General features: G+C 40.4%; 1 protein-coding gene across 1 annotated transcript; it reads right to left on the bottom strand.

Moving 5' to 3' along the window:
* Positions 1-1752: 1752 nt before the first annotated feature.
* Positions 1753-12029, bottom strand: LOC111958588 (B-cell receptor CD22). The gene is made up of 6 exons (XM_023979849.2): positions 11874-12029; positions 11380-11757; positions 4630-4893; positions 4184-4453; positions 3910-4009; positions 1753-3602 (listed from the first exon to the last, which is right to left on the bottom strand). The coding sequence occupies exons 1-6, from the start codon at positions 11929-11931 to the stop codon at positions 3530-3532; spliced, it is 1143 nt and encodes a 380-aa protein (XP_023835617.1). The 5' UTR covers positions 11932-12029; the 3' UTR covers positions 1753-3529.
* Positions 12030-12247: the final 218 nt, after the last annotated feature.

Here is a 12247-nt window from a genome sequence, read left to right as displayed (position 1 = left end):
YACGTTTTGATACCCGTGTAAATCTCACTAGGATAAGGTAACGTTTGTCAACATATTTTCATAAATCCACTCTACAAATGTTTTTATCTTCGCTTATATTTAGCCAATATTGATCAGAGTTACCTTGTCCCATGGATATCTACACAGTTATAAAATTGGCACGGTGATGTAAGCCTACACGAAACACAGACCTTATTTTAAGTGAATCTAAAAATATCCTATMGAATAAATGAAGGAACCGCTTTTCAGATTTTGCTAGGTGTCATGGGAATTATGACTCGCACTTTGGTTGTCAATTCTTACCATGCCCATTATTAAAATTTAGGATTTCCTGCATATAGAAATTAAAGTTTTGTTTTCAACATTCATCACAGGTAACTTAAACTCTATTTTTATTCAAACAGTTGAGAGTATTTGTCTCCTAAGCAGACTCTTCAGTATCATGTCACTTCAGAGCTGTGTGCGTGTGTGTATTTATGTATTATATTAAGTTAAAATAAAAGTGTTCATTGTTCATTCAGTATTGTTGCAATTGTCATTATTACAAAAATGTTGTGTGGTGATGATATATATATAATATATATATATTATTATTATATATGTTTTTTTATTTTTATATATAAATCGGCCGATTAATCGGTATCGGCTTTTTTTGTCCTCCAATAATCGGTATCGGCATTGAAAAAATCATAATCGGTCGACCTCTAGTCTGAGCACTGATGGAGGAATTGTGCGTCTCAGTGACATTGGGCAGTTTTTGCCATCCTGTACGTGTCCCGCAGGTGCGATGTTCAGATGTACCAATCCTGTGCAGGTGTTGTTACACTTGGTCTGCCACTGCGAGGATGATCAGCTGTCCGTCCTGTCTCCCTGTAGCACTGTCTTAGGCGTCTCACAGTACGGACATTGCAATTGATTGCCCTGGCCACATTTGCAGTCCTCATGCCTCCTTGCAGCATGCCTAAGCACATTCACGCAACACTCCACCAATCAGGACTTTATGGTAGGTGAGGCCAGACAGAAGCCAGTAAAAGGTACATCCTCAGTAAAAGGTACATGACAACCCGCATGGAGCTTGCCAAAAGCACCTAAAGGACTCTTAGACAATGAAAACAAGATTCTCTGGTCTGATGAAACCAAGGTTGAACTCTTTGGCCTGAATGCCAAGCGTCACATCTGGAGGAAACCTGGCACCATCCCTACGGTGAGGCATGGTGGTGTCAGGATCATGCTAATGGGGATTTTTCAGAGCAGGACTCGCGAGACTAGTCAGGTATGGTGGAAAATTACGTTATAATACTTTTATTGCATCAAATGGATGTTTTATGCAACAGAACAGAGTATTATTAACTAGTATGTGTGTGTTTCTACTGAGGATGGGCCTCTGGGAGATAACACTGACAGGAGATTTACAATGTCTTTTGGGTGATAAAACCTAAAGAGCATTCCAGAGCATGAGTTAATGTTTCTGTTCTATACGGGGCCAGACACTGGCTCTACACAATGAAAACTGTTGACACAGCAGATACTGTCTGCTATGTATTATAGGTATCTTTCATACAAATCTTAACCTTGTGACCCATTCTATATATTTATTGTTCGTTATGTAGGTTGAAAGGGGTGTATCTTGGCTATAAAATACCTTTGTACCTTTGTCTCGGGGCTCTCAACGAATCATCTGAGCATTGTTGGGTTCACCTAGGGGTCATGATAAGGGTTGTACCAAAATGTTTGATTTATTAGAATAATTGATCATGCTTATGTTGTTTTAATAGAAGGGGAGGGGTTATAAGACCCTTCTCTCCTTACATTTATAGGGTCCTAGACTACAGATTAACAATATATATATATTCATTATAGAGGTTAAGAATTGTTCCACAGTTGTTTTCTAGTTCTCTCTCTCTCTGCATATTATAAAAAGACCCCTCTTAGAAATGTGTGACTGAGACAGAACTCTGCAGTGGAGTGAAGGAGATAAGACTAGTCAAACATTCCACAATAAAGCAACTTTGGAGAGTAGACGTTTACTGCTAAGTTTTTAGATAACACTAAAAGCCATTGTTTATGTAGCTTTGTAGGCATGGTTTTGTGGCTTCGGGAACATCTCTGGAAAGACCTGAAAATAGCTGTGCAACGATGCTCCCCATCCAACCTGACAGAGCTTGAGAGGATCTACAGAGAAGAATGGGAGAAACTCCCCAAATACAGTTGTGCCAAGTTGTAGCGTAATACCCAAGAAGACTCGGCTGTTATCGCTGCCAAAGGTGCTTCAACAAAGGACTGAGTAAAGGGTCTGAATACTTATGTAAATGTAATATTCCAGTTCTTATTTTTTTTATAAATTTGCAAAAAATTCTAAAAAACGTTTTTCTTTGTCATTATGGTATTTATGGTCTTTGTCATTATGGCATCCATCGCTTGTGCATGCTTCTATCTTGTTAAAATTTAATGATTGATCCAGAAATTTCATTGGATGACAGTTTATTTTGTTGTTTGAGGTGCAGCCYCCCGGGGGAAGGTGCTGGTAAGAGGGAAGTGGCCATGTGACGGGTTTAGTTTGTAACTATCTGACTAAGTTTGAGAGAATATTGTTGATTTATCTTGAATTGAAGTTGAATTCATGTTTTGTTAGATCTTCCCTCGACTGCACCAGAACCTGTATTTTTGGTTGTTTAGTTAGTTTGATTTATTAATTATGAACTGTTATGACCTCCTTTTTGACCAGGCTGAGAAAGAGTCTCAGTAATTCAGTTTGTATTCACTAATGGAGGAGAATTATTATTTTTTAAACTTACAACCTGTTGTTGACTTATTTATTTTGCAACTCAACTCAAACTTGAAGAACTTGTATATAATGCAGCGGTCTAAGGCACTGCATCTCAGTGCAAAATGTGTCATTACAGTCCCAGGTTCAAATCTAGGCTGTATCACATCCGTCTGTGATTGGGAGTCCCATAGGGCGGCGCACAACTGGCCCAGCGTCGATGGGGTTTGACCGGGGTAGGCCGTCATTGTAAATAAGAATTTGTTCTTAACTGACTTGCCTAGGTAAGTAAAGGTTACATTTAAAAATAAAATAAAAATAGGCAGAGCTCAGCCTGGGGTGGTGTAGCATGGCATTGTGACATATGGTTATGTTATATATACAGTATGTTATGATCCATTTTAAAATCATTGTAATTCAATTGAAATARATATTTACATATATTGAAACTAATCTCTGGTTGTCGTTTCACTTTTGGTCATCCAGTACTCAACAACTCTCCATCATAAAATAAGTAAATTACAGTAGGCCTATTACAGTGAAATTACTTATTTTCTACAGTAGAGAGCTGAAGTGAGGTGCACAGTACATTCTACAGATATTACTGTACATGTTATTAAAGAATACAGCTGGACACAGCTACACAACAGTGCCACTGTGTGGCAGTAAACTGGGCACAACATCTCCCACCAGAGTTAATTCAGTTCCCTTTCAGTTCCTGTTAATTTAAGTGTCTCATTTGTTATGGTCATCCTTTATGTAGTATTATGGTAATGGCTGCTGGATGGTGGTCTCTGTAAGACTGTAACCTTGTTGACTTGATGCTGGGAGAGTTTTCCTGTTGGGGAAAGTTGTTATGGATCAGACTTATCATTTAATAAACTTGGTATATTGACTTTATTTTCTACTGGAGATTCTCTGTTTTGGTTGATAATGTTTTCTGTTTCCACTAAATGCATCAGATGGAAGACTACAATACAGTTAATAGACAATATAAAGTTATACTGTAGAAAACAAATGAAAAGAAAACTCTCAAGGGTACAGGAGTTGTAGAATTATATACAGCACAAACCAATACATAAAGAGATTACAGATTACATCACTGTAATTTTAGCTCTTAAACATATTGTAACTTTATCACTCACCTCCTAATGCAAGCCACTGTTATAATGATGATCAGTGTCAGAGTGATGGGGATCCCCACTGGCACCACCAACCTCCACAGTATGGAGGACTGGCCATTTACTGCAGAGAATAAACTACTGTAAGCTCTATAGGCCAGGGATAGCTTCACACTCGTGTACATACTGTCATTTGAATCAATGGAAAATGTACAATAACAGGTGGCATAATCTTGATGTTATATTACAGACTAGACTAGAAATACTGTATATTTTCAATGCATCCCCTTGCACCTACCTTTCCCCACAGTCATGGTAACAGTATAGCTCTGTGATCCATGCTTGTTCATCGCTACACAGCAGTACTGCCCACTGTCCTCAAGGCTGATGTTAGTGATACTGTAACTCTGCCCTGACCCTCTCAGTGAAGCTTGGGATCCTGTCCTCTGAAACCAGGTGTAGCGCTCTACTGCAGGGTTGGCATCACTGCTGCAGGACAGAGTCACAGAGCTGCCCATCACTAGCTCCCCAAAAGGATTGACTGACACTGATGTGTTCTTTGGAGCATCTGAAGGCAGAGAAAGGTAAAAAAAATTATATTTTACAGTATAGTTTCCTATATTTGGGTAACAATGAGAGATGTCTGGTACGTACTAACCTGTCAAAGAGCGTCGCAAAAAAACTCATGACAAACATTGTTACTGATTCATTCATTATCTGTGATTGTGATTTCAAAGTACTTACACTGGACATTAATAGACAACGCTGAGGAGTGGATTGGTCTATTAGTGGTCAGGGCCTCACAGTAGTAGTTTCCACTGTCTGTTGCGCTGATATTGGTGATGGTCATCATCTGTCTCTTATCACCAGCCGTGTAGCCTCCAGTCTTGTACCAGGTGTAGCCCTCCACTGGAGTTTGGGCAGTACTACAGCAGAATAACGTCACTGAGCTGCCCTCAACAACATCACCAGCGGGACTGAGGGACACTGCTACTTCACTGGAATGATCTGAAAGTAGACAAGAGATGTGTAAGCAATTTTTTTATGTATTAAACCAGGCAAGACAGTTAAGAACAAATTCTTATCTACAATGACGGCCTACCCCGGCCAAACCCGGACAACGCTGGGCCAGTTGTGCGCCACCCTATGGGACTCTCCATCACAGCTGGATGTGATTCAGCCTGGATTCAAACCAGGGACTGTGGTGATGCCTCTTGCACTGAGATGCAGTGCCTTAGACCGCTGCGCCACTCGGGAGACCAATAAGACATACCAGACAGATAACAGGACAGGGCACATCAGATTATTTGTCTATTCCTGTTTTAAATGGAAATACACTGAAATGTATATCCATATGTTGTTGTGTTTGTAGTGGTGGCTGTCTGGGCAGTATTGTGAGTCAGAGGCGGCGGGCGGGTGGTCACCCAAAGGACGATTCCATACCGACAGTCAAGACCATGTGACTTCCTGCTACAATTCCGCAATTTTTTGCATACAGTAGTTGTGGTCGTAGGACATGCAACTATACCATCAGGTTTTAAAGTTTAATAACTTCTTAGTTACAAGAGAGCTCTCACTGTTGTTGTCAACAGCTGGTACTGTACATACAGATAACAATAGCATTGTCATTATTACTCAGAAAGACTTTCAGTAAGTTAATGAGAAAATGTGTAAATATTGAGACATTGACAAACTTTCTGAGGAACTGTAAGAACACTATGAGTCTCTCTGAATCATGTGATCATACTGAAACAAGGAAGCAATGGCTCCTCCTCAGAGTGACTCAGAAATTATCGTGACATCCATTTCATTGGAACCTCTGAGGCTTGTGGTCAGACCTGATCTCTGTGCAGACAAGCTGGAAGCTGACCACAACTTCAACAGCTCTCCTATTCTCATGAGTCAAATAGTTACACACTAAATGTACAGTACCAGTCAAAAGTTTGGACACACCGATTCAATCAAGGGTTTTTATTTTTACTATTTTCTACATTGTAGAATAATAGTGAAGACATCAAATCTATGAAATTACACATATGGAATCATGTTAAACAAATCAAATATATTTTAGATTTGAGATTCTTCAAAGTAATCAGCCTTGATGACAGCTTTGCACACTCTTGGCATTCTCTCAACCAGCTTCATGAGGTAGTCGCCTGAAATGCATTTCCATTAATGGGTGTGCCTTGTTAAAAGTTCATTTGGGGAATTCTTTCCTTCTTAATGCGTTTGAGCCAATCAGTTGTGTTGTGACAAGGTAGGGGTGGTTTACAGAAGATAGCCCTATTTGGTAAAAGACCAAGTCCATATTATGGCAAGAACAGCTCAAATAAGCAAAGAGAAATGACAGTCCATCATTACTTTAAGACATGAAGGTCAGTCAATCTGGAACATTTCAAGAACTTTGAAAGTTTCTTCAAGTGCAGTCGCAAAAACCATCAAGCGCTATGATGAAACTAGCTCTCATGAGGACCACCACAGGAAAAGAAGACCCAGAGTTACCTTTGCTGCAGAGGATAAGTTCATTAGAGTTACCAACCTCAGAAATTCCAGCCCAAATAAATGCTTCACAGAGTTCAAGTAACAGACACATCTCAACATCAACTGTTCAGAGGAGACTGTGTGAATCAGGCCTTCATGGTCAAATTTCTGCAAAGAAATCACTACTAAAGGACACCAATAAGAAGAAGAGCTTTCTTGGGCCAAGAAACATGAGCAATGGACATTATACTGGTGGAAATCTGTCCTTTGGTCTGATGAGTCAACATTTTTGATTTTTGGTTCCAACCACCGTGTCTTTGTGAGACGCAGAGTGGGTGAACAGATGATTTCTGCATGTGTGGTTCCCACCTTGAAGCATGGAGGAGGAGGTGTGATGGTGTGGGGGTGCTTTGCTGGTGACACTGTCTGTGATTTATTTAGAATTCAAGGCACACTTAACCAGCATGGCTACCACAGCATTCTGCAGCAATACTCCATCACATCTGGTTTGCACTTAGTGGGACTATCATTTGTTTTTTTAACAGGACAATGACCCAACACACTTCCAGGCTGTGTAAGAACTATTTGATCAAGAAGGAGAGTGATGGAGTTCTGCATCAGATGACCTGGCCTCCACAATCACCCGACCTCAACACAATTGAGATGGTTTGGGATGAGTTGGACCGCAGAGTGAAGGAAAAGCAGACAAAAAGTGCTCAGCATATATGGGAACTCCTTCAAGACTGTTGGAAAAGCATACCAGGTGAAGCTGGTTGAGAGAATGCCAAGAATGTGCATAGCCGTCATCAAGACAAAAGGTGGCTACTTTGAAGAATCTAAAATCTAAAATATATTTTGATTTGTTTTTGTTGCTACATGATTCCATGTGTGTTATTTCATAGTTTTGATGTCTTCACTATTATTCTACAATGTAGAAAATAGTAAAAATAAAGAAAGACCCTTGAATGAGTAGGTGTGTCCAAACTTTTGACTGGTACTGTATGTACAGGAAACAACCTTGAATGCTGATATTAAATGTTTGTGTTTTGAACATGTAACGATGCATTACAGCATCCCTCCTTTAACATACGTCAGTTGCAGTGGCAAATCTTGGTGAGGAAACTCGTTTTTTTGAATGCATGCTAGAAAAGGCACAACACAAGACAACACTAAACAATACATTAATTGCACTCTAATGGTGACAAACGGTGCCCACAAACTGTTGGGGCCTACATAAAGCTGTCCCAACCGCAGAGCTTTCTTTTCATCACCATGGAGTGAATCCTTACCAGAGGCTGTGAAACGATTCATTCAGCCTCATTTACTGCCTTTAAAAAAAACAGCTGATATGGCTGACTTGCTTAATTCTTATGGCTGCATCCCGTCACCGGGATCGATATGACAGCAGCGCAGATAAAGTGCAGGGTGCCAAATTCAAACAACAGAAATCTCATAATTATAATTTCTCAAACATACATGTGTCTTATATAATTTTAAAGGTATTCTTGTTGTTAATCCCACCAAAGTGTCCGATTTCAAATATGCTTTTCAGCAAAAGCACTACAAACGATTATGTTAGGTCACCATCAAACCACAATAAGCACAGCCATTTTTCCAGCGAAAGATAGCAGTCAGAAAAAGCAGAAATAGAGATAAAATGAATCACTAACCTTTGATTATCTTCATCAGATGACACTCATAGGACTTCATGTTACACAATACATGCATGTTTTGTTTGATAAAGTTCATATTTATAACAAAAAATCTGAGTTTACATTGGCGCGTTACATTCACTAGTTCCAAAAACATCAAGTGATTTTGCATAGCCACATCGTTTCAACAGAAATACTCATCATAAATGTAGATGATAATACAAGTTACACATGGAATTATAGATATACCTCTCCTTAATGCAACCGCTGTGTCAGATTTCAAAAAAACTTTACGGAAAAAGCAAATCATGCAATAATCTGAGACGGAGCTCAGAACAATAGCCAAATTAGCCGCCATGTTGGGGTCAACAGAAACCAGAAAATACATGATAAATGTTTCCTTACCTTTGATGAACTTCATCAGAATGCAGTCCTAGGAATCCCAGGTCCACAATAAATGCTTGATTTGTTCAATAATGTCCGTTATTTATGTCCAATTAGCTACTTTGGTTAGCGCCTTTGGTAAACAATTCCAAAGTCACAAAGCGCCTCCACTATAACGTGACGAAATGTCCAAAAGTTCAGTAACAGTCAGTAGAAACATGTCAAACGATGTACTGAATCAATCTTTAGAATGTTGTTAACATACATCTTGAATAACGTTCCAACCGGAGAATTAGATTGACTTCAGAAGAGCGGTGGAACGGACGTCCTCCTCATGTGAAGGTGCATGGTGAATGTGTGATCGGCTCGTGGCAGTGATTACTAATTCCTGTCTCCTTCGGCCCCCCTTCACATTAGAGTCATCAGACAAAGTTCTGTTGACTGTTGACATCTAGTGGTAGCCGTAGGAAGTGAAAACTCATCCATATCTTGCTGTAATTTCATTGAGAGCTTGGTTGAAAATCTGCCACCTCAGAAACAATTCAAAACAGGAAGTGGAACTTCTCAGGTTTTTGCCTGCCATATGAGTTCTGTTATACTCACAGACATAATTCAAGTAGTTTTAGAAACTTCAGAGTGTTTTCTATCCAATGTGAATAATAATATGCATATATTAGCAACTGGGACTGAGGAGCAGGCCGTTTAATATGGGCACCTCTGTGCACCTTTCATCCAAGCTACTCAATACTGCCCCTMCAGCCATACAAATGTGGTTTCTACTGACAATTGAGATGTACAAACTATGGCATAAGGGAACGATGAACGGATAAGAGGCAATCCGTAATTTTGATTAAGACATTAATGAGCGAGCTAAGACGGACGTAGTCAATATAACTATTTGTTCAGCACTTTTGAAATGTACAGTGACAGAATTCAGAACATGGGCCATTCTTACAGTATTCTCCCTGTACACCAAGTCAGAACCGTAGGATAAATAAAGGGGTATATAAGCAGACAATGAAAGCTCTTACAATATTCAATGATGAAATTTCTTAAAAACAGGCTATAGGTGCACCACCAAGTCAGAACAGGTGGCTAGTTATGAGGGGAAAGGGACCAAATTATTAGGGTGAGGTACATGGGCTACTAACAGCTTACTACAAAACATACACTTTGTATTACTTTCTTAGCTACAGTATACAGTGGCAATTTTAGCATGTAAATCTTGGTGGGGCAAAAAATAAATAATTGTTGGCTGCTGCCAGCAAAGCCACTACACAACACAACACTAAACAATACATTATTTGCACTACAACGGTGACAAACGGTGCCAACAAACTGGCCTACATAAAGCTGGCCTGACAGCAGAGTCCCAACAGCACTCCCAACACCTTACCATTGTTACACCTGGCTATCAGCTGAGCCTTGTCTGGCAGAGAAACAGTTAATTCAGCCTAATTTACTGCCTTTTAAAAAACATAGCTGATATGGCTAACTTGCTTAAACAAATGTGGTTTCTACTGACAATTGAGATGTACAAACTATGGCATAAGAGGCAATCCGTAATTTCGATTAAGACATTAATGAGCGAGCTAGGACGGACGTAGTCAATATAACTATTTGTTCAGTACTTTTGAAACGTACAGCGACAGAATTCAGAACATCGGCAGTATACATATCTCCCTGGCATATTACATAATTTATGCAGCAGCATAGAATACATTTTTGGACTCACCTTGTTGTTCTGTGCTCACTAGTCATCAAACTTTGTCATCAAAGTCTGCCATTCTCTGGATTTTTGGTGCTTTCAAGACAACTGTGTATGTAGTTCTGTCCTTAAGCTGTTCTTGTCTATTAATGTTAATGTATTATGTCATGTTTTGTGTGGACCCCAGGAAGAGTAGCTGCTGCTTTTGCAATAGTTAATGGGGATCCTAATAAAATGCCAAAAATACGAACTGGGAACTCCCAAAAAAAAGTTGAATCATGATGACGTCAGTGATCTTCAGGCCGTAGCTCTAGAAAGAGGCCCGAGTTCCGGATTTACATTTCCGACCTGGATGAAAGTTCAAAACGTATTTTCCCAGTCGTAGATCATTTTCCCCGAGTTCCGAGTTGTCTTGAACTCACTAAAGTCATATTTTGCAGTTCCGAGTTAACAGTTGTTTTGAGCGTGGTAAAAATCATGCTTCATTGACAGCATGGCCAATGTTGAAAGTTTATCCTTTTAAATTAGGAAAAGATACCCTTAATCTTAGACTTGGGACCACACATCCACTTCACTGAATAGCAGGCTAATGATTGCTTTGCAATGCTTGCAGTTAGCGACTGATTGCTTCCAAACAACTTATTGTTGAATTGGCCAATGAGCACCGATACGTTTTATCTATAATTTATCTTCATATGACAAGGATTGAAAAGGATTTGCCAGTTGATTGTCGACTTGATTCATGACGATGACTGCTTATCTAGCTTGCTAGTTAAGATTTTGAAAGTATGATGTTGACATGATCAGTCCAATCAAAGCATCGGTAAATATAACGTGATTTGACGTAATTCTATCTGTGGCCAATGACCTTGAGCCTTCTTGGATGAGCACTTCTAATGGAAATCTGTGGCAGCACCCAGGGGGCATGAATGTCCGAGCTCTCCCCTGTAGATTTGTTTGTGACATAGTGTCCCCATGAGTGACAGAACACTGAGCCAAGAGAACATTACTAACCCCTATGCTCTGTATTTTATGCTGCCTGCCCCACCACCACAGAAAGCACTGAGCTAGGCTGAAACACCTGCGTTTTGGAGCTGCCTTACTCAAGAAAGCAAAAAAGAGACCATGTTTGTATGAGGCTTTATTAACTCAATGCGGCTTTATTAACTCGCCACTGGTCAGTTGCTATCTACATATAATCATTGACCACAAGGCATATTTACACAAAATACATGTCAAAAAAACATATAATAAGCACTGTGGTCTTACCTGCCACTAGCAGGGTTACTCCAGGCTGTCCAGGAGGCTTCTCCACTGGGTGGTTGGTGATAAAATAGAAGACGTATGTCCCGCTATCAGACCTCCTCAGATCAGAGATCCTCAGGGAGCAGTTCCTGGTTCCTTCCTTCCCCAGGTACTCCACTCTGCCCTGGGAGGCTGGCTCAGGGAAGATGCCCTGGCTATGGTACACGTACCTGGGGGTGATGCAGCGGCTCTGGTCCCGGCACCACATCTCAGACAGCACCCTGTAGGGTTGAGGGTAGTCGTAGGAGCAGGGGAGGACCACAGACGAGCTGGCCACGGCACACAGGGGAGCGGAGGGGACACGCACAGCCCAGTCACTACAGAGGACACCCACACAGCAGCCTGGGATACAAGGAATGAATGAATATGATTTACAATACAATACTTGGTATGTCTATTCACATACCATGCTAAAAGTGTGCTCCGTATGATAATGATGAATATGATGTCAGTCTTACCTTGCAGGATAAGTGAGAGCAGCCTCATCCGGCCAGTCTGGAAGACTCCCAAAGCCATCTCTGACGCTCCCCCACTCCCTTACTCACTGTCCTTCTTTACATTAGCAGCGAAGACCTCGACAGTGTCTGTCTTTTCTGTCTGTCACTCACTTCTCTTTTTCCTAACTAGGAACTGGTCAAGGATATTGAGAAACAAAAATAGACGTGTAGAAAAGCATTGCCATTATAAGCCTGCAACAAAAAGTCAAGGCACTGTTGCTGCCTTATAATGTCACTGTCTCTAAACAAGCTAGAGCTTGTTTTTGGTCCTGTCTATTTAGACCTTGCTCACAATGAGCATCCATTATATGCAGATCTATGCCTACAGACCTGTC

This window comes from Salvelinus sp. IW2-2015, linkage group LG35 (genome assembly GCF_002910315.2).
Source record: "Salvelinus sp. IW2-2015 linkage group LG35, ASM291031v2, whole genome shotgun sequence".
Taxonomy (NCBI): domain Eukaryota; kingdom Metazoa; phylum Chordata; class Actinopteri; order Salmoniformes; family Salmonidae; genus Salvelinus; species Salvelinus sp. IW2-2015.
The sequence above is the reverse complement of the archived record's forward strand: the minus strand, read 5'-3'. Positions and strand labels throughout refer to the sequence as shown.